Raw genomic sequence first — 21008 nt, forward strand, 5'->3', positions numbered from 1 at the left:
TTTATTGAACCATTAAAACGGCCATAATATCGGAATGGAAATGGAATATACAAATAAATTTTACAGATGAAATGAAAAACTTGACATTCTGAACATTGTGATTTAGAAAGGAAGATGTGGAAAAAAAAATTATAAAGCCGTGTATTAAGTCACTACAGGAAGTTTGTAGGGTTATGCAATTTTTTTAAGTGTTTCATTTTAATGAGCAAATTTTTCGTTTCAATAATAATGAATCATGTTCATTTTTTCGTTTAAAGTTTACAACATTAATAAAACCTTAAATTATTTTTTTGCTTGGAGTTTTGTTTTTAATTCATTCATACACAAACATGATACAATATTAAGTATATTTAGTGAAAAATTCCATGGATTTTACAAAAGGTTATTTCGGTGACTTAGTTCATAATTTTTATTATCACCCAACCGTCGCGTCGTCAAGACGTAGTGTAAGTACTGACTTTTTACATTTACATAGTTATATCATCAAGCGAATGCGTTTTTTGTCCTGAATTTAAACAAATAATAATCAGGACAGTATTAAAAAATAATATAATTCGGCACAATCAAAGTAATGTGCCATGTGGTAGTATGGTCGCACACACTTTGATGAAGCTTAGAGGTTGACAAAAGCAGCTTTCAGATTTTCAGCGGCAACCGTCAATTTCTTAAGTCTATTGGGGCAGCAATTCAGGGGAATCTTCCCAGGGCATGCCTTTAACCTCGCCACCTAAAATTAAACAAAAAAATCTTTTATAGAGATACTGTTCCGTCCTGATGTTTGCCATTTTCGTAGTTACGTAACATAAATAGATTCGTTATGCTTTCACCAACTATAGAGAAAAACTTCAACATGAATTGTTGAATCAGTGCTTGATTTTTCTACAAGTCATCGATTAATCTCCATTTTCTCAACACCAAGAAGATATTTACCGTAATAAAATACGCAGTAAAACGCTGTCAAATTCAGTAGGTAATCGTTTCGAGTGATGTCGCCGTTTTGGGCAATGATTAATTCTATCGTGATCTGTGTTTTAAATAAGTCATTGATCGTGATTGATTGATTGATTGACTTGTGAAAAGAGATACCGACGTAAATCTCAGTAAATACTACGATTAAACATACGAATGTCATATAGTGCCGACCAACTTGAACTGCAATATACCAGCATACAGAAAACTCATCGAACCTGGTAAGTGCATAAATCTTGCGTCAATACTCTGTGTTGGCATTTATTTAAATCGCGATACTACCGAATTACAAGACTCCTTAGAACAGAGAGAGGTTCATCCTCTGGAAAACTCCTTTCTTTGACTAATTACGGCGACGCAACCTAGAGCACCATTGTACAGATACTCACAGATAAAAGATATAAGGGTGAAAAGACGGGCCACGAACCATTATAAGTATAAGTATAAAAGTCTCGCAAACATAGTTAAGACCGCAAATCATATCTACGCACGGTGGCGCCACGCCTTTGTTTAAAGTATTAGTGGTCATGTTCATAAAATTATTCCTACGGTGTGCCTTACCCAATACAGATCTAATATTATAACACTAAATATACTGTTTATACAAAGTGATGACAAAACTAAGAATAACAATAACAGCACGACATGACAAAACAAGATTATTAAAACTAAAACATAATATAAAACAGGAGGCAGTTTGTGCTCAGAAATGAGAATCTTCTGAGCAGACATTTAGCAGACAGAAGAAAGGTACAATAAGGAGGCAATCGAAACCAAACAATTACCGGAATTTTGAGAATATGGTTTTTTATAAAATATTGAAAAGAAGTTATGATTTATGAATGGTAAGATTTATCTAGGCAGGTATAATCGAATAAGTATCCAATTTTGAACACTGAACTTTTAACACTTTTAAAGTAAACATGAAGATGAGGATGTGGTAAAAATATGGAAAAACACCAACATGAAAACCTACAGTCAACAAACATAAAGACGAGGTCTACGAACCTGAAATGAGGAAATCAACAAATACAAAGATAAAGAAATCAACAAGCATGGATTTGAATTTTACAAACATAAAGATGAGTAAATCATAAAAATTATGAATTAACACCAACAAAAAAACTATATCCCACCATGAAACAAGAACTCCTAGTGATGAGGACTGTGAATATACCACGAGCATCGATTGTAGAATGGATTTTTAATATTCAGCAATAAAAAATTAAAAAATAAAATTCGTTCCGGGACCATTAAGCTTTTCTTCACTAAAGATTATTATTACAAGTAAAGCTATGCAGGTATAATCAGTGTAATTTTAACCAAACGCTCCGGGGACAGAAAAATTTACTCTGATGTTCAAAACTGGATGCGTAACAAATGAATCAAGTCGAACCGCTATTTACATAAAATTGTCATATAACAACTTAATTAAAACTAATTTACTCAAACATTTTGAAATGTCACATTAGTGGACTTTAAGAGTTAAATATTTGGTTACCTGAATAAGGTCGTCAGACTCCATAAGTTTGGCGAATATATCGATGCTCAGCTTTGTCACGGAGCCAACAGCACCAACGGATATGCCAACATCAACGGGGCTCGTAGACTTGTTGAGGTTTTCAACGAGAGGCTTCAAGGAAGGTGGAAGTTCAGAGTCGTGATGCTCCAGAATGTTCTTGAAGGATTCATCACTCAGCTCACAGATATCGAATTTTGAGTCGTCTTCCTAAATGTTTTTATTTACATGGTTTATTTATTTATTTACATTTTACGCCCATGTGGGTTAATACAAACATGTGATAATATGTAAATAATAATTCCGTGGAAAAGTGATGAAATGTTAAATTTGCATTTAAAATTATATGGGACCCACCCAAAAGAATAGTATTATGGTAACCTAGATTATTTTGATTATTTTGATATGTTATTATAGCCTTCTTACAACTATGTTCCGTGCAGTTAAACACATCTACAATTTCTGTGAAAGTATTATCAACCTCATGCAATCCAGGTGCAAGCGAGTATCCGAATGACTCATTCCTGATGTTGTTAGCAGTCGCGTCATTACGAAAATACAAAGTTAATGGAACATATAATTAAACTAAAACAGGGTCAGTTGTTACCCATGAGTTGTAAAAGATGAAACCTAAGCCGAAATTCAGGAAATAATATTTGCAGTCTCTGAAAGCAAAATAATTCTAAAAACCTTTGAACCTGTGATGACGAAACATGGATAGCTATTAAATTAAAGTGAACTCAAATCTAATTGAGCACAATACAACTGTAAGATTTCTAAGATCTCAAAAACTGCAAATTATGCGTGGAGGGATCAATGACTAAGGTACCTTGGTATAATATAATTTTTTTTTTTTTTTTTTTTCCATTATTTCTGGCTTTCACCCTTCAAGGGTGTTCTTGGCCATCATTTAAAATTATTGAGAAAGGTGTATTGAAAGGTGAATTTAAATATTAATTTTATTTAAATAGGCAAATTTCAAAATTATAATGAAAATTGGAGTCGAGTTCAGACTTAAAAGAGATGAAATGTTGAATGGAGGGGAGGCAATTTTATTTAAGGCTTGATAGAAGAGAGGATATTTGTTTAGAGAGGGACAACCAAAAAATATGTGATCTAAAGTTCCCACTTCTAGACCACAGAATGTACAATCTGGGGAGTCAAGGACGTGAATTTTAAAAAGATGGGAAGGAACGGAACAATGACCGATCCTCATTCGAATGAGTGAAGAAATTTCTTTTTTGGAAAAATGAGGGAATTGCTGAAACCACGGTTTTGATGGTATAGTCCTTTGTATTGAGGCATAGCAGGCTCCCTTGGATTGACTAGCAATGTGCCAATACTCTGACCAAACATTGCGGGATCTTTCTTTGATGATGGAAAAAATGTCAGATAAGGGAATGTGGTTTACGAGGGTAACAACAGGGTTGGACGCTCCTTGTTTTGCCAAGGCATCCGCAATATCATTACCCATGATACCAACATGTCCAGGAATCCAAATCAGAGTTACAGATTTACCAGAGCTTTGAATGGATGCTATCATCTCTCGAATAAGGCATACAAAATGATCATCAGGATGAAGAAGAGGACTGGATTTAAGTTTTTGGAGGGAACTGAGAGAGTCAGAAAGAACGAGGGAATGTTCAAAATTATTTTAGATTATATATTTGAGAGATTCTATTATTGCAATGCACTCAGCTGAAAATATTGAAAATTGATTTGAAATTGAATGAAATATTCTATCATTAGAATTATTGTGGTAAACGTTAATACCTATACCACAGTTAGGAGAGTCGGGAGATTTGGATCCATCAGTAAATAAAAGAGAAAAGTTGGGCCATTTAGATAAAATAATGTCATTGAACATATTATTGACAGTTCGGGCCGGGAGATTGGAATGACTTTTAAAGATTCCGATCCCTTCTAATATTGTCGGGGATAGGGTGACGTGACTATATTTTAGTTTGTATAAGGGAAGTAGATCATTTTGGATGATGTGGAGCTCTGAGAGAGACTTAAAATTTTTACAGATGTCAGGAATAGGTTTAGTTGAAGCTCTGATTGTAGATGAATGGTTTGAGTCAATGAACAACGAGAGGCTGGGGATAACCTGATGACATTTAGAATTTAAACATTTAAGAACAAATTTGTCAGCAAATAGTTGACGCCTTAAATAAAGAGGAGGATCAGAACATTCTACTTGAAGGGAATTGATGGGTGACGATTGCATCGCTCCAGTTATTATTCGCAAAGATTTAGATTGAATTTTGTCTAATTTATTAAGTACATTTTTTGAGGCAGTACTAAAAAGTGGGCAGGCATAGTCGAGATGGCTTCGAATAAGTGCATTGTAAAGCAACTTAATGCAAGTAGGGTGAGCTCCCCACCAAACGCCAGATAATGATCTGATGATATTTAAATTTTTTTCGCATTTAGTAACTAAATTATTAATATGGGAAGACCATTTAAGTTTCCTATCAAATGTTACTCCCAAAAATTTTACTTCAGAAGCGTTGGAGATTGGAGAATTTTTAAATAAAATTTGAACGGGGGGGTTTTTATGGCGGTTTGAGAAGGTGACACACTGAGTCTTTTGGATTGAAAGTTCAAGACCATGTAACGTGAGCCATGTGCAAAGGGCATTCATGGCTTCGTTAAGATATTTGACGGCAAGAGGGATGATTTTGGATGATAAGAAGAAAGCTATGTCATCTGCGAACTCGATAATTTTTATTTGTGGGGGAATAGTGACATGCATATCATATGTGTATATATTATACAGTAAGGGGGACAATACATCGCCTTGTGGTAAACCCTTCCAAATAGACCTACTTTGAGGAGAAATATCTGGAAGTTCAATGAAAATTTTTCTATCTAGAAATAGATTAATAATTGATTGGACAAACATGGGGGGAAGGCCAAGGCCTAGAAGTTTTTTTTTCAGGATTGGGATGGAAACATTGTCAAAGGCGCCTTCTATATCTATAAAGACGGCAAGACAAACTTCCTGTTTATAAATTGATAAATTAATATCAGTGCTGATGATGGCAAGGTTATCCTGAGTGGATTTTTTTTTCCTAAATCCAAATTGAGATGGAGAGAGAAGCTGTTTACTCTCGACAAAAATTCTAATCGGTTTTTAATTAATTTTTCATAAAGTTTACTGAGGGTGGATGAAAGAGCGATTGGCCTGTAGTTGGATCCAAAATTTGGAGATTTGTTTGTTTTTAAAATAGGGATGATTATTTGAGAACTCCAGTCATCAGGCATTATACCAGTCTGGAAGATTTTATTTAAGATGCTTAAGAAGTGGTTTAGAACATTATCATTACTATTTTTGATTATGCTGTAAGGTATACCATCTCTGCCTGGAGATGAGTCCTTGACTGTTGATAAACAATTTTTTAGCTCAATTAAGGTGAATGGAGAGTCTAGCCAATGATTAGACATGGGAGTATTATAGATGGGCGTTATTTCATCTAAGTTAGGAACAGAAGGGGGGGCAATTTTGTCCAAGAATTCATCTATCCATTTAGAATGGGACGCTCGAGGAGATGGTGAACTGAAGGAGGATCGAAATCTTCGGATCATAGACCAAACTTCCGAAATTGGAGTGTTCGGAGATACTGAACTGCAAAAGTTGTACCATCCGGATCTTTTTTTTGACCTCAATACCCTTTTGGCATTGGATTCAGCGTTTTTGTATATAAGATAGTTCTCCATAGTCATATTGTAACGATAGGAAAGAGATTTAGCTTTCCGAATTCTTACTACTTTGGAACATTCCTCATCCCACCAGGGAGTTGGAGGGAGTTTTTTGAGAGATTTAGTTTTAGGGGGAGGATTTGATTTATTTATTGCAGTTATGAGCATTGATTTGAAGTTATTATAATCATCTTTGACGGAAAATATATCGGTGGCGGGTGAATTTAGTAGGAACTTGTCCATATGAGAGTTAAATTCATCCCATTTGGTGTGTTTCGTTTTAATCTTTGTCGAAATATGAGACTTGTCCGATTGGAAAGAAGTTTGATAAGTAATGATGATCGGGAAATGATCACTGGAGCAAGGGTCGGGGGACACCACCCACGAGGAGAGAGAAGCCAGACTAGTAGAACATATCGAGAGATCCACTGCACTGGGGTTTGTGCTGGGGCGTGAGATCCTAGTAGGAGATCCGTCATTCAAAAGGAAAAGGTTGGATTGATCTAGGAAATCCATCACACTTCGACCATCTCGGTCGGAGAAAGCAGAACCCCAGACGGGGGAATGGGCATTAAAATCGCCTAATATAAAGAAAGGAGGGCTTAGTTGACTTACAATTTGCAACCAAGTTTGTTTATTGAAGTGGGCTGTTGGGGGAAGATAGACTGAAATAAAGGATGTGTCCTTTATTTTAGCTGCAACCATTTGGAAGTCAGCATTGGGGGGTTTGATATTATTTATTGGGGAAAATGATATGGATTTTTTAATAAAAAGGGCAGCACCGCCACCCAAACCTTCCGGGCGATCGTCGCGGAGACAGGAATACCCTCCCACATTAGAGTGGGTGGATGGAGTAAACCAAGTCTCCGAGATAGCAGCCAAAGAAATAAAGTTGGAATTTAATAGGTTAAGGAGATCAGATTTGTTAGAAATAGCACTTCGGCTATTCCACTGAAGTATTCTGACATCCTGAAGAGCCATTTTGAATAAATGATTTTAATGTGGAAATAATAGTAGCAGCGTTGGACGGTAGATTACTTTGAGAAGAAATAAGGTCAATTAGAAGCATAATAAGAGTTTGGATAAATGAAGAATTGTCTTGGGAGAGTTTTTCAGAAAGTTTAAGAGAGTTCATTGAGGACGGATTATAATTATTTGCACACCCATTTGTGGCATTTGAAAGAGGTGAACCATTGGGATTTAAGAGCAGTGAGTTGTGTTGTTGCTGATCGTATCCAGGAGCCGGTTTAGAGATAGCGTTTTTGTATGTGAATTTAGTTGAACGAGAAGAAGTTGTTGCAGTGGAGGGAAGAGGGTTGGATGAGGAGTTGCTGGATAAAGCCTCAGCAAATGATTTTTTGACAGGCGGGAATAATTTAGAAGCCTGCAGAAAAGACAAGTTCTGAGAGGCCATTGAAATTTTAATATTTTTTTGGCGAGATTGTTCTGGGCAAGATGTGTTGATAGCTGTATGTGAGCCTGAGCAGTTAAAACATTTAGGTGAGGAGGAAGAAGGACATTGGTCAGCTGCGTGGTTTTCTCCACATTTAAAACATCTGGGTTGAGATCTGCATGCAGCTTTGGTATGACCAAAACGGCAGCAATTGAAACATTGAGTGGTGGGATATGTATACATTTCAACTGGTAATGAGTTGAAGAATAAATATATATGGGAGGGAAGAGATTGACCTTCAAAGGTGATAACAACAGATTGGGAGGGCTTCCAGGTAATTATACCCTCAGAGGAGTCCTTGTAATTTAGCCTCCTGGCTTTTATGGGATTGCCAATGTGTTGGGGGGTTGAAAGTGAAGACAGAATTTCTTCGATGGACAGATCGGTCGAGATACCTCTGACCAGGCCCATGCGAGTGACATTGAAAGTAGGGATATATGCCTTGAACTTTGAATTAGATGAAATGAAGATATTTTTGATGAAACTGTTGGCAGCTGGCCCTGAGAGGAATTCGACGGAGATTCGGAAGCGACCCTCGGCTTTTACACCTCCAGGTTTGATTGAAAGATTCTTGCTATTTGATAGGAATTTGCCGAATTCAAGAGGGTGGATGGTTTTTCCTTGCTCAGTTTTTTGGGCGTATGCTATGAATGGGCCACGGGAATGAGGAGAATAAAAGTTTGTTGGAGGAAGTTGAGAAAGTGCTGGTGGGGACAGTGAAGTCGAAGGCGAGTCAAGTTTTATTGGGGAAGAAGGAGTAAATTTCCTTTTTTTGGTAGAAGTCAATATGACAGAATCACTGTCAGAAATTTCTACATTTTCCCCGTCTGGGGGGTCTGGAGAGGGATCTGGGGGCTTTGTAGGGGGTCCAGGAGGGAAATCTTCCTCCATTATTCACAACAGTAAACAACTACAATAATAGTATGAAAAATGACAGAAGTAAAAAAGTTTATAAATATCTGGAAATCAGCAGCGAAAAGTGACTCCTGGAAGATCAGGAGGGAGAAGAAACCTCAAGGCACAACACACTACACTTTTTTTTGCCAGAAAACAAAAAAGAATGGTAAAAAATTAATTTTAGATAGAGCAAAACAAAACAACTGATGACAGCCAAATGTTATTGTTGCAATCCGTATAATATTTATTTATTTATTTATTTATTTATTTTAGGAACATTAACAGTCTTAGTAATATAATATACATAAGAGAATAACAAAAAACAGACCAATTATTAATGTTCACAGATATATATAGAAACATAAAACTAACCTGCAAACGATAAACCTATAATATGCCTACCATAAACAGCAATAAATAAAAGTGATTTTAACTATACTTAAATAGACTTGGGTTGGAACGGGAAAGGGGAGGAGAGGGATGAGGAAAAGTTGCCACGCAGGTAATATTAAAATATTAGGTACAATCATTTTAACAGTGGTTAATATGAGTTAGAATGTGATACAATGAAATTCTGTAGTGATAGTAACTAGCAGTGAATATGTCAGCACGAGTGTCTATATTTGCAAATTTATTATTATAGTAGTTACATGTCCTTTGCATAAATTCATTTTGGTTGGAATTGGTATTGCATCTATCAATGTAGAAAAGGGTATTTTGTCTGCTGTATCGAATTGGCGCATGGAAATTTATTTTGTTCAGCAACTCCGGGCAGTCAACTTTAGAGTTAATAATTTTATACAAGAGCATCTGATCAGCGACAATCCTCCTGTTGAGTAGTTTCGTGATTCGAAAATGTTTCTCGATTTCGTCGTAAGAGTTGTATATGTTAAATGATTTAAAATTGAGGAATTTGAGAAATCGTTCCTGAACTCTTTCTAACCTGTTAACATAAACAATATAGCGCGGGTTCCAAACCGGTGAACAGTACTCCAGGTGAGGACGAACATGTGAATTGTAGAGAGTCAGATATGTCTTAGTATTTTTGAAAAATTTGCATGTTCTCAGTACAAAACCTAGACTTTTTGATGCTTTGGTGACAATGTTATCAACGTGTTTATCAAAGGTAAGTTTAGAGTCCAAGAAAACCCCGAGATCACGCACATAGTCTTTATTTGTTAAAATCGATCCAGAAATGGTGTAATCATGCAGTATTTTCACACGGTTACGTGTGAATGTGACTTTGCAACATTTAGAAATATTGATAAAAAGCTTATTTCTGAGACAGTAATCCGTCAGTCGATCAAGATCTGCTTGTAAACGCGCAGAACAGTCCGGGGAGCTTATAGGAAGGTATATCTTCATATCGTCAGCAAATAGTAAAATTTGAGCGTTGTGAAAACATGTCGTAATATCATTAATATAGATAGAGAAAAGCAAAGGACCCAAAATGGACCCCTGAGGCACACCGGAAGTAATGATTTTCCAGACCGAGGAAAATCCACCCACTGTCACAGCCTGGGATCTGTTTGTTACGTATGAGGATAACCAACGAAGGAGATCTCCATGAATACCATGATTAGCAAGTTTTCTAAGCAGAATGTTGTGGTTGATCTTGTCAAAAGCCTTGCTATAGTCGGTATAGATTGTATCAACTTGCACACGTTTATCCATGGAGGCAGACAAGAAGTTTGTAAAAGTTATAAGATTAGTAGCAACAGAGCGACCTGCAAAGAATCCATGCTGAAATTCGTTGATCGAATTCTTTACCACAGGGAATAACTGGTCATAGACTATGTTTTCGAACACCTTTGAAAAAATGCAAAGCTTGGAAATGGGTCTATAATTATCTGCTTCACACTTAGTTCCCGATTTATGAATTGGTGTGATGTAGGCTCTTTTCCATATATCTGGAAATGTACCAGTCTTGATCGATATATTAAACAGTATTGATAGCGGGAGTGACAAATGATTTGCGCACTCGGTAATCAGTGGTGGGATACCATCCGGCCCAGCTCCCTTGCTAGAATCGAGCCGTAAATATAATTGTGATGTATGGTAATAAGTTGAGTATTTAAGCGATAGATGGCGCTAGTCATAAAGCTTACTCCAGAGTCCGTCAGATGTCACTAGAGTGTAACAGATGCTTGTTAGGTTATAGTGACAGGGAACAAGCTTCTGGAACCAGAGAATTACCAACCCTTGGGTAATGAACAGTGTAGCTAAATCCAGACCTATTTGTTGTATCGTAAATAAACGCAATTATAAGTAGAACCTTTTACTTTAAAACAAAGAGTTCCCAACCATTAAATCGACAAAGTAAGACAGATATAACAAAAATATAATAATCTTTTTTACATGCAAGCCTTGGGGTCTACTACTATTTTAGGTTTCCACTTTATTCCGGCTCTAAGTCACCGAATAGTTTCGTATGTTGAACCAACGTTAAAAGTTAAAATTCAAGTTTTGTGAAAGTTCAATTCTAGTTAAAATTTTATTTATTATTACCTTTATTTTCATTCAAATTCACAAAATTTTTCTGGCATTTCAGGTGACTCCAAGGCCAGCCGAAAATCGAATCGTGTTAAAATTTCTAATCCTACTGATATTGACTTTCTGAAGGCAAGTTTTACAACGAATTTGTTTTATTTATTTTGGATGCCGAGTTCTTCCAATTGGATGTCCATGCAATCCTGTTAGGTTAGTGTAGATGTAAAACTTTGGGTTAGGTACCTGAATTACATTGAATGGACACTCAGCGGACTTCATACCAGTACGGATGGAGGAGTCAGTTGCGAGAATGCACAGCTTCAGGTATTCATCAACGGCCTTCTCTTGTTCTACGGGACAACCGCTCAGAGTACTTTCCACAAGCTGGAAACAAACATATTAAAGTCAGTAATTGTGATATAATTGAATTATATAACAAACAAGGCTGACAGACCACAGTGGAATATTTATAGGAGTGAAAAGTCCCAAGTGGTCATAAATATGCGCATTATTAGTTGTCGCTGATCAAAAGTATTGGTAAGGTAAGTCACTGGCTACAAGTTTTAGGGTGTAGTCACTAGTTATATGTCTTAGTAGTTAGTTAGTTTCCGGCTTAGTTGTGACTGTTGTGAGTAACTAGTCATAAAAAGTCATTTGTTTAATTTTTAAAGGTGTGAACAAAATAATAATAATAATATGAAGATTTGCTCAACAATACCAGCAGCTAATATTGTACAGCAACTAATAGGTGTACCTCTGGTGTCTCAGTTTCTTTTATTTGTCACCAGAGCGACATTAGTAGATTCCTGTTTTACCATACTAATCAATTTATTTTATTTATCAATAGAGTGACATTAGTTGATTCCTCTTTTACTGTGGAAACTGGTTTCTTTTATTTGATAATAGAGCGACATTAGTAGATTCCTCTTTTACTTAGAAACCGGTTTCTTTTATTTGTCACCAGAGTGACATTAGTAGATTCCTGTTTTACCATAGTAATAAATTTATTGTATTTATCAATTGAGCGACATTATTAGATTGCTCTTTTACCGTAGAAACCGGTTTCTTTTCTTTGTTAATTGAGCGAAATTAGTAGATTCCTATTTTACCATAGTAACCATTATGTTTTATTGTTTTTCATCTCTTAAAAATTTCATGCTATCATTTCTGTTCAGTCGCTCTATATGTTTTAAGAATCTATGAATCCATATATTAATCTTGTTCACCGCGTTTTCTGTAGTTTTGAATTCTTTAAGGATCTTCCCATTTTGAACACGGTCATACAAATTTTTAGCACTTATACGCTTCAGAGATCTCACTTTTACAAAATTCAGTCTACCTTCATCCCTCCTCTTTCAGTTCCATGCCTCACTGCCATACAACAGGGTACTTCTAATTTACTTTCGCTAAATGCCATATTCGAGTCGGTTGGCAGAAAGTGCCGCCCGGCAATAGGCCTGCCTGTACTATATATTAGGTATTCCAAATACCTACATAAAAATAAGATACATGAAGTATGTGATGTATGATAACAACGTTGAGTATTTAAGCGATAGATGGCGCTAGCCATAAAGCTTACTCCAGAGTCCGTCAGATGTCGCTAGAGTGTAACAAGTACTTGTGAGATGATATTGACAGGGAACAAGCTTCTCGAACCAGATAATTACCAACCCTCGGGTAATCAACAGGGTAGCTAAATCCAGACCTATTTATTGTTACGTAAATAAACACAATTATAAGTAGAACCTTTTACTTTTTACAAAGAGTTCCCGATACAAAAATATGCAAAGTATGGCAGATATAACAAAGTATAACAAACCATCTTAGTAATATGCAGGTTCCCGAGCGTATATCAGTACTTAGGTCTCCAATACTTACATTCTCGTTCTTGTATTGCTTCGTCTCTTATTAATTAAGGCAAGCGATGTGATGTGATCCCTGGAAATGTTTTTAGAGCTGTAATGACCTATAATATGTGATGTTTCAGCTCGAGAGAACGAGTTGCTTCCCGGTGTCCACTGCGATACTTCAGCCACCTCTAGCAGGTCTGACAAAAGAGACGCTTCGATAACCGTCGGCTTAGGAGTTCAGAGTTCAGCTAACCCAATTGTAGAACATACTCGTTGAAACCCTTTTGGTAAACCAAAAGGCGAAAGGAATCTATAACGTTTCCTTAGGAAGGACCGAGTCATGTGTAACCCGTTTCTTAGTGAACCCATACAGTGTTTTTTTTAAAGATTATTACAATGTCTTACTGTTATTGTACTGCTATAAATACGTTGCAAATTCGATATACCCAAAATAAATACTAATTGCGATCACCGTTAAAATTACCCGTTACAAAAGGACTAATTAATGAATTATTTTTTTAAAATATTACCACGCCAATAGAGAGAGCTGTCTTTTGAGCTTTAGTTTGTGCTTTGCTCTATGACCAAATGTAGGCTGTGTATAGGTTTTAATTTCGGATATGAATCTATCGATTGAAAATTTGGGAAATTTTCGCTTATTGTTGCAGCCAACTGAATAATTGTGTGAAGATACAAGTTCCTTACGAAATTCATGGAAAAAATACATTTTGATAAGATAATATAGGTCGTTTACGAGAAATACGAAGAGGTTGTAATAGTTGTTCATACCCCATTGAAAACGCAGGAGGGAGAAGCGGGGAGCACAAGTCCAGTGTAGCTGTCCACCGCCCACAGGGATAAAATGAGCAGCAGTGCGTTAATCCTTGTCCGATCTTCTCCGGGTTTTCTCTTGACTTCCTTGGCCAACCTGATGAGCTCTGCCTTGTATTCCTCTCCAGCAAGGGAGATGCCTTTGGGAACATTCCACAGGTATTCTATGAGGGTTCTGAAAACAAGAATACGATTTCTTAAGGTTACCTGATTATGGATACTTTAAAGCTGTCCGAACGTTGACCAAAGGAGTAATAAATCATTTTCTACAGTCTTCTCCCGTAAATGGTGCAGGAGAGAAGGTGAAGATATATAACCAGAGAGGTGATATATTTAAAAAAAAATACTTGTTTGCTTAGTATAGGGCATGGCTTTTTCGGATAGTAACGGACACACGATTTTAATTGATTTTATGTAAATTATTAAATACTTGTATTATATATACATTAACCGATGAAGACATTTTATTAGAGGTGAATTAATGATGTTATTTTTAAATACTAATGTTCTAATTGTAAATCTAAGGACGGGTTGTTTCGGAGAATTTGAACAATTCTTCAAATTTCAAAGTTAATTTTCAAGTTCTGTGAAAGATATTTTTAAGTTCTGTTTTTATTTCAGTTCTGTCAAGCAACTAGCCTATAATGATATAATAACAGAATTTCAATAGGACTTTCACAGAACCCGTAAATGAATGTTGAAAATTGATGAATTGTTCAAATTCTCCGAAACAACCCGTCCTTAATGTTTGTTAAATTACTTAAAAAATAAATTTTATAAATCTTACGAAAAGTAGTAAATGATTACTTTCTTCTCAGAAAATGCCAAGATTAAAAAAAAGCGGGAGCAGGGCTCGAGGCGTATGGTTGGAATTAAATATGCATTTCAAAAAATTAATGTTTCAAAAGTCTTTTTTCCAAAAAGAGGTAAGATTTCAAATAAATCGTTGAAAATATTAATGAATTACAGTTTTTAACAATTTTTAATCTTTTTGATGTCAGATACTATGCGTCGAATAATACGATAAGTTAGTGGGCTGGTATGTATCTAATCCATAAAAGTATAATAAACAAAGTAGTCAGTGTTCGATTTATTTCTATGCGGCGGACTTTTGCATTCGACAGTCGCAGAATGTGACATTTTGAATTGCGAACTTCATAATATACAGGGTTTTCCAATAAGAGGTGTTATTTTGATATTCAATCGTAAAAGATCAATGGTTTCGTTGCTTGTGTGGCTGTTGTCCAGATCAATACCATCCAATTCCGGCTACAAAAAATCATTAATCATCTCTCGATAGCGCAATCCATTCACCGTAACTGTTGCTCCAGCCTGATTTTCGAAAAAGTAAGGTCCAATGACTCCGCCGGTCCATAAACCGCACCAAACAGTCAAACGTTGAGGATAGAGAGGCTTTTCAACAATAAATCTTGGGTATTCCGAGCCCCAGATGCGACAATTTTGCTTGTTGACGAAGCCACCGTGGTGGAAATGGGCCTCATCACTCAAGGTGATTTGCATTTGATTCACTCAAGTGAATTTTAATAATTTCAATACGTTGTTGAAGCATGTATCGTACACTTTTTAATCAAATATCAAAAAAATGACAGGTTAAAAAGTAAAATCTACCGAAATAGCGGGCTATTCAAAACAACATCTCTTATTGGAAAACCAAAATTATAAGTAAAAAAAACCTATTTTCACATAATTATAAGTTATTTCAAAGATATAAAAATACACTTTCCTGAAGACTGTGTAGGCCCCTGTGAATAGTGTTGACACAGAAAGATTTTTTAGTAGCTATAATCTTGTATTGACAGATCATAGAACGAACATGACACTCTCTACTGTAGAAGCATGTGCCATGTTGAGTTTCAATAAATAATACAATAAACATATTTCAAGTCATTTTCTTGCCGACTCCCATTCCTTGACGTTATTCTATTTAGCTATAAACGCTATGAAAACGCAAAATAAAAGCTATTTTTTTCAATAATTAATGCCACATTTCTTAAAAATTAAAGCTATGAATGGGTATCCCTAATTATTAGTTATTTCAAAGTTATAAAAATACACTTTCCTTGTGGAAATTTCAATTTTTTTTATTTATTTTAGTTTATTTAGGAAACATACAGTTTTACAAAAAAAAATAATTGAACATAAAATATAGAACATGATTTAAACCAGTTAAGTTCCATTTATAAAAGCTAGAAATTAATTAAAAGTAATAAAGTACATAGTGTGTGTGAAAAATGATTAAAAAGAGAATACTAAACAATACAGAAGTAATATTTTTAACTTAGGTAGGTTAAATTGATTTTAAACGATTTAAGGGTACAGTGGAAAATGTCAATATTACTTAAGGCATTACATTGATGATTTTCAAAACGATACGACAGGTGTTTCAGGAATTTTGTTTGAATATTTTCAATTCGATTAATATAAGTTTGGTATTGTGGATTCCAAATGACATATGCAAATTCGAGATGAGATCTTACGTATGCCATATAAAGTAGTTCAAGTGTAAAAGGTTTATTGAATGGTTTTGTGATTCGTAGAATGAAGCCCATTTTTTTGCGAATGTTTTGATTACGCCACAGAAAGTTCCTTGTAACCTACCATGAACCTACTGTTTGGGTCGGTCGAGCATTGTCTTGAACGGTCACCAATACAGTATAACCACTTCGAGAGCCTAGTAAGTGTCACATTTAATCTAATTTAAACTCACGGTAAATTCATATTTTCACACTTCGTGGGAGGGCAAGCACTTCCCTGGGGGCTGCATTGTTGTGGAGCAGATTTCAATGCCGAGAGGCTGCTTAGTAACACCTACAAATAAATATCGTCTGCTTTATCAACGAAATAGTAATGGAATTTGTTAGGTTAGTGTTATGAAATTCCTCGTCATGCTGTTGTTTTCGTATCGTAGATTATTATATTTGTATGAGATGCCGAATCTATTTTTTTACACGTCGATGTCTGACTTCCATATAGTTTATATGAACTGAAAACATAACATGTTATTTAGAAAGTGAATGAAGTGTGTCCATAACATGTAGTGTTAGTTATTATATATTTCGATGTCCAGATCTTTTTTTTTCTGTCAACAACATCAGAAATCTTTTGAACAACCAATTTAAATTATTTGGGTGATGTAGTTTTTGTTTGTGTTAGGAAGATATTGAATATGTGTGGTGCCAGGTAAGATTGATGTTTATTGCGAAAGTAGACTTGAATTAGGTACTTATTTTTTATTTTTTCATATTTATTTATTTATTTAACGCCCAGAGGGCTTTTACATGGTTGGTAATATAATTTTAATTTGACAGATACTTTGAAACATAAAAAATAAGAATAAAATTACATTTGATAAAAGCTATGCAACAAGTCATACGAAACATAAGAAACAAAAACAGAAAATTACAGCTATTTGTAGGTTTACATGATGTGTTTAGGAGTATTGATGAAATAAATGTTTTAAATGATCCACAAAACTTGCCAAGTTGGTATTGAATATGTTAACATCACCCAAGTAATGATTTCCCATGGTGTGAAGTCGTTGTATCGGAGAGTGGGCAATGTAGTTACGCTTATGTGTGCTGCTGTAGAATATTGTATTTTGTCGTGTTGTTACTGTGGGTGTATGTATGTTTATAAGTTGCAGGAGTTCACAACAGTCGAATTTAGAGTTAAGTATTTTGAATAAGAACGTTAAATCGTTTATTTTACGTCTATCTTCTAATTTATGTATTTTTAGAGTATTTAATAAGAAATTGTATTTTAAGTCTTCAGCAGGGATATTTAATTTAAAATTTATTAAACGTAGATTTTTTTTTGTATTCGCTCAATGTTGTTAATGTGAATTTTATAAGATGGAGACCAAACTACTGAGTTATATTCAATTAGACTTCTTACTAGAGATACGTATAATAGTTTAATGGCTTAAAAAATATATATTAAAAGCAGTAATTAGTCGCCTGAAATATCCATACAAATTAAAAAAAATATCTCCCGAGTAAAAATAAATATAATGAGCAGTAATTGTTGATTGAAGTACTAGTATATATTGAATTATTTGTCGTATTGGAAATAAGCCGACGTAGCTCAGTGGTCCAGAGCACCTGCCCGGACATTAGAAGGTATGGGTTCAATTCCCGTCGGCGGAATTTTTTTTTTACTCGGGAGATATTTTCAATTTGTATGGATATTTCAGGTGACTAATTATTGCCTATAATAATTTGTTATCCTTTGTGCTATGCATAAGAAACCTTGTCTTAAAAACATTAGATTATCATTAAATTTTTTTTTTTTTTTAGTTGATTTATAACAAAATGTTTCGTGTTGTTTTTTAAATATTATAAACAATGTTCTCACCCATTTAAAGTTATTTTTGTCTTAATATCTATACAGGGTGTATCGGCACTAACCCGACAAACTTTAACCAGCTATTCCTTAGCACATTTGGAGTAAAAAATGTTATGGGCACTTTGCTGTCCGGTAGCATTTTTTTTTCAATTAAAAACAAAAAATTTTAAAATTTCCACACTACATCACTGTCATTGGCATGCGTTTCGTGTTCAACAGCTGTTATAAGCAAGTATGTCAAAAAGCGTCTTCGCTCTTTCGCACACACTAAATAATAATAGTTAAAAATGAGACGAATGGTGCTGTGCTATTTCGTTGTGACTGTAAACGTGCGCCAATATAGGTACACACGTGCATTATTCAACGGAATTCGAATAAAATATTTGCCAGATGGGTTTTCAAACTTTGTCAAAGGATAAAACAGTGGTGACATGTTGTGAAAATATGAATAATAAATTTTTTATTAAAAAAAAACGTTACCGAACAGCAAAGTGCACATAAGATTTTTTACTCCAAATATGCTAAGGAATAGCTGGTTAAAGTTTGTCGGGTACGTGCCGATACACCCTGTATAATAAAGATAATGGTTGAATTTCACTTTGTTATGAACATTGTTATTTTTGACTTTACTCTTTATACGAGTAACGATACAAGGTGAGGGTAAGTTTTTGCAGAAAATATTTTACTTACGAATACTATGCCGGTGAACAAAAACACTTTAACACGAACCATTGCTTACTTTGAGCTGTCGATACAGTTCTGTGACTGCTGTGTCCTTATAGCAGGCAAGTAATATACTACACTGCCACCGAAGAGATAACCCGATAGAATTGTATTGGGGACAAGCGACCTCGGTATCGCACGGATTCAATGTACTAATGTGGTGTTATATTATATAAGTATTCGAGCGATTTATACGCATGTATTATTTGATCATTTTTTTGACGCTGTGAGATTGTCAGTTTATAGTTCCATATATCAATAAGCAAAATTAAAAAAAAATAATGTATTCATAATGTGTTTGATTTTTTTATGGATATTTTATTGTAAAACATTTGTTTGCACAGTCTACTGATTTTTGTTATTTGTTTTTGGGGCGTCATGCCGTGTTGCGCTAACTCCTTCTTTAGCCAATGTTTCGGACAGCATTGCAGTGTCCATCATCAGGGCAGATGTGTTATCTAATCTGTTATCCAACACATCTGCCCTGATGATGGACACTGCAATGCTGTCCGAAACATTGGCTAAAGAAGGAGTTAGCGCAACATGGCATAACACCCCAAAACAAATAACAAAAATACTTTTGGCCGTGAAAATCTTAAATCATAGTTTACTGATTTATCGACTTTATTAGGTTATTATAGCTGTAAATATCAGTTTTATTTTGAATCGCACTATACTGCCAGTAACTACACAATTTTTTTATACAGGTTGTCCGGTGGTAAAGTGCAATAACTTCGGGAGGTGATTCTACGTGATATTACAAGTGAAAAAATAAATGACTCTTTTATAAATTTAAACTTTTAGTGGTACTTTTCAGGTAAAATTTAAAATTTGTCCGCCGTGTGTGTCTTGCATTATAATTGCGCTGTTGCTAAATATACCGTCCCGCGCCCAAGCGCTGTCATTCCGTCAGTCTATTTTGCCGCGCTTCGTGTCAATAACTTATATTTTCTTTCGCAAAGAATCTGATAATGTAATGTATCTTAATTATTTGATAATTTAACTTAATAAACATAATTGTATTAATCCAAACTTGTTACTCTAGTGTGAATTTAAAAACTTACTTGAAAGAAAAATATATTCATTCTTCTTGATAAAGGGGCACTTTTGATCTATACTTAACAACATATTTAATTGGATGAGGATTATATGGGAATTGGTAGTGAGACTATGAGATATTTATTTATTATTTATTTATTTATTTTATTTATTTGCAAAAACAGTACAAAAACCAATACATTGCAAAAGCGGTAAACAAATTATTGAAGAAAATTTTATACATAAGTATACAGTTAAAACATATGCAAAAGCGGTAAACAAAATATGGAAAAAAAAATTATACATAAGTATACAGTTAAAACAAATACAATATTTCGCGCTTAAAGTCGTTGTAGGACATATGGAAAATATCCAAGTTAGCTGGAAGGGAGTTAATTAACCTAGTGAGTCTTCCCAGGGGCATCACCGTTGGTAAGTTAGTTCTGGACCTGGGAAGAATTAAAAGCCTGTGTTAGCGGCCTCTCGTGAAATTATCCGGGACATAAAGTCCTATTTTTGACAGAATGTCTGGAATTGATACTAAACCATTCAGAAGCTTGTAAGCCATCATCAATAATGCGACGTCCCGTCTGGAACTAAGGCTGCAGATATTCAGCATTCCCGAGATAAATGCTGTTGGAAACAGCCATGGGTAAAAACCAAACTCTCTCATATAGAGGTATCGTAAAAATTTCTTTTGAATTTTCTCGACCATTAGTACATAGACAGTGTCCTCTGGCCCCCATACCTGAGATCCACTCTCGAGAATGCTACGCACTAAGCTAAAGTAAAGCAGCCTAATGACTGCAAGGTTTGTCAGTTCCTTTGAATTGTGTATGACAAAACCTAACATTCTTGTAGCTGATTTACAGATCTTTTCAATGTGAGCGTGAAATGTTAAGCGAGCGTCATACACAATTCCTAAGTCCTTATAAGTCACCGTATGCTTTAGTGATGTATCTTTCATTTTGTAATTAAAATATACGATCTTTTGTGACCTCGTAAAACACATAACTGAGCATTTTTGGAAGTTGAAACCGAGTTTGCTGTCAATACTCCAGTCAATAATTGCATTTATATCTTCCTGGAGCTTTTTACAGTCTTCTAATGATCTTATTCTTAAGAACAGTTTAATATCATCTGCAAAAAGTAAAAAACGGACGAATTT

General features: G+C 35.0%; 1 protein-coding gene across 1 annotated transcript; it reads right to left on the minus strand.

The window, feature by feature from the left end:
- Positions 1-330: 330 nt before the first annotated feature.
- On the minus strand, positions 331-18923 carry LOC149413586 (uncharacterized). Its single transcript, XM_089644589.1, has 6 exons — positions 18770-18923; positions 16443-16543; positions 13673-13889; positions 11277-11417; positions 2471-2698; positions 331-727 (listed from the first exon to the last, which is right to left on the minus strand). The coding sequence occupies exons 1-6, from the start codon at positions 18809-18811 to the stop codon at positions 614-616; spliced, it is 843 nt and encodes a 280-aa protein (XP_089500715.1). The 5' UTR covers positions 18812-18923; the 3' UTR covers positions 331-613.
- Between the last annotated feature and the right edge of the window lie 2085 nt (positions 18924-21008).

The sequence above is a fragment of the Hesperophylax consimilis genome, chromosome 21, assembly GCF_061612785.1.
Source record: "Hesperophylax consimilis isolate HC1 chromosome 21, BYU_Hcon_1.0, whole genome shotgun sequence".
Taxonomy (NCBI): domain Eukaryota; kingdom Metazoa; phylum Arthropoda; class Insecta; order Trichoptera; family Limnephilidae; genus Hesperophylax; species Hesperophylax consimilis.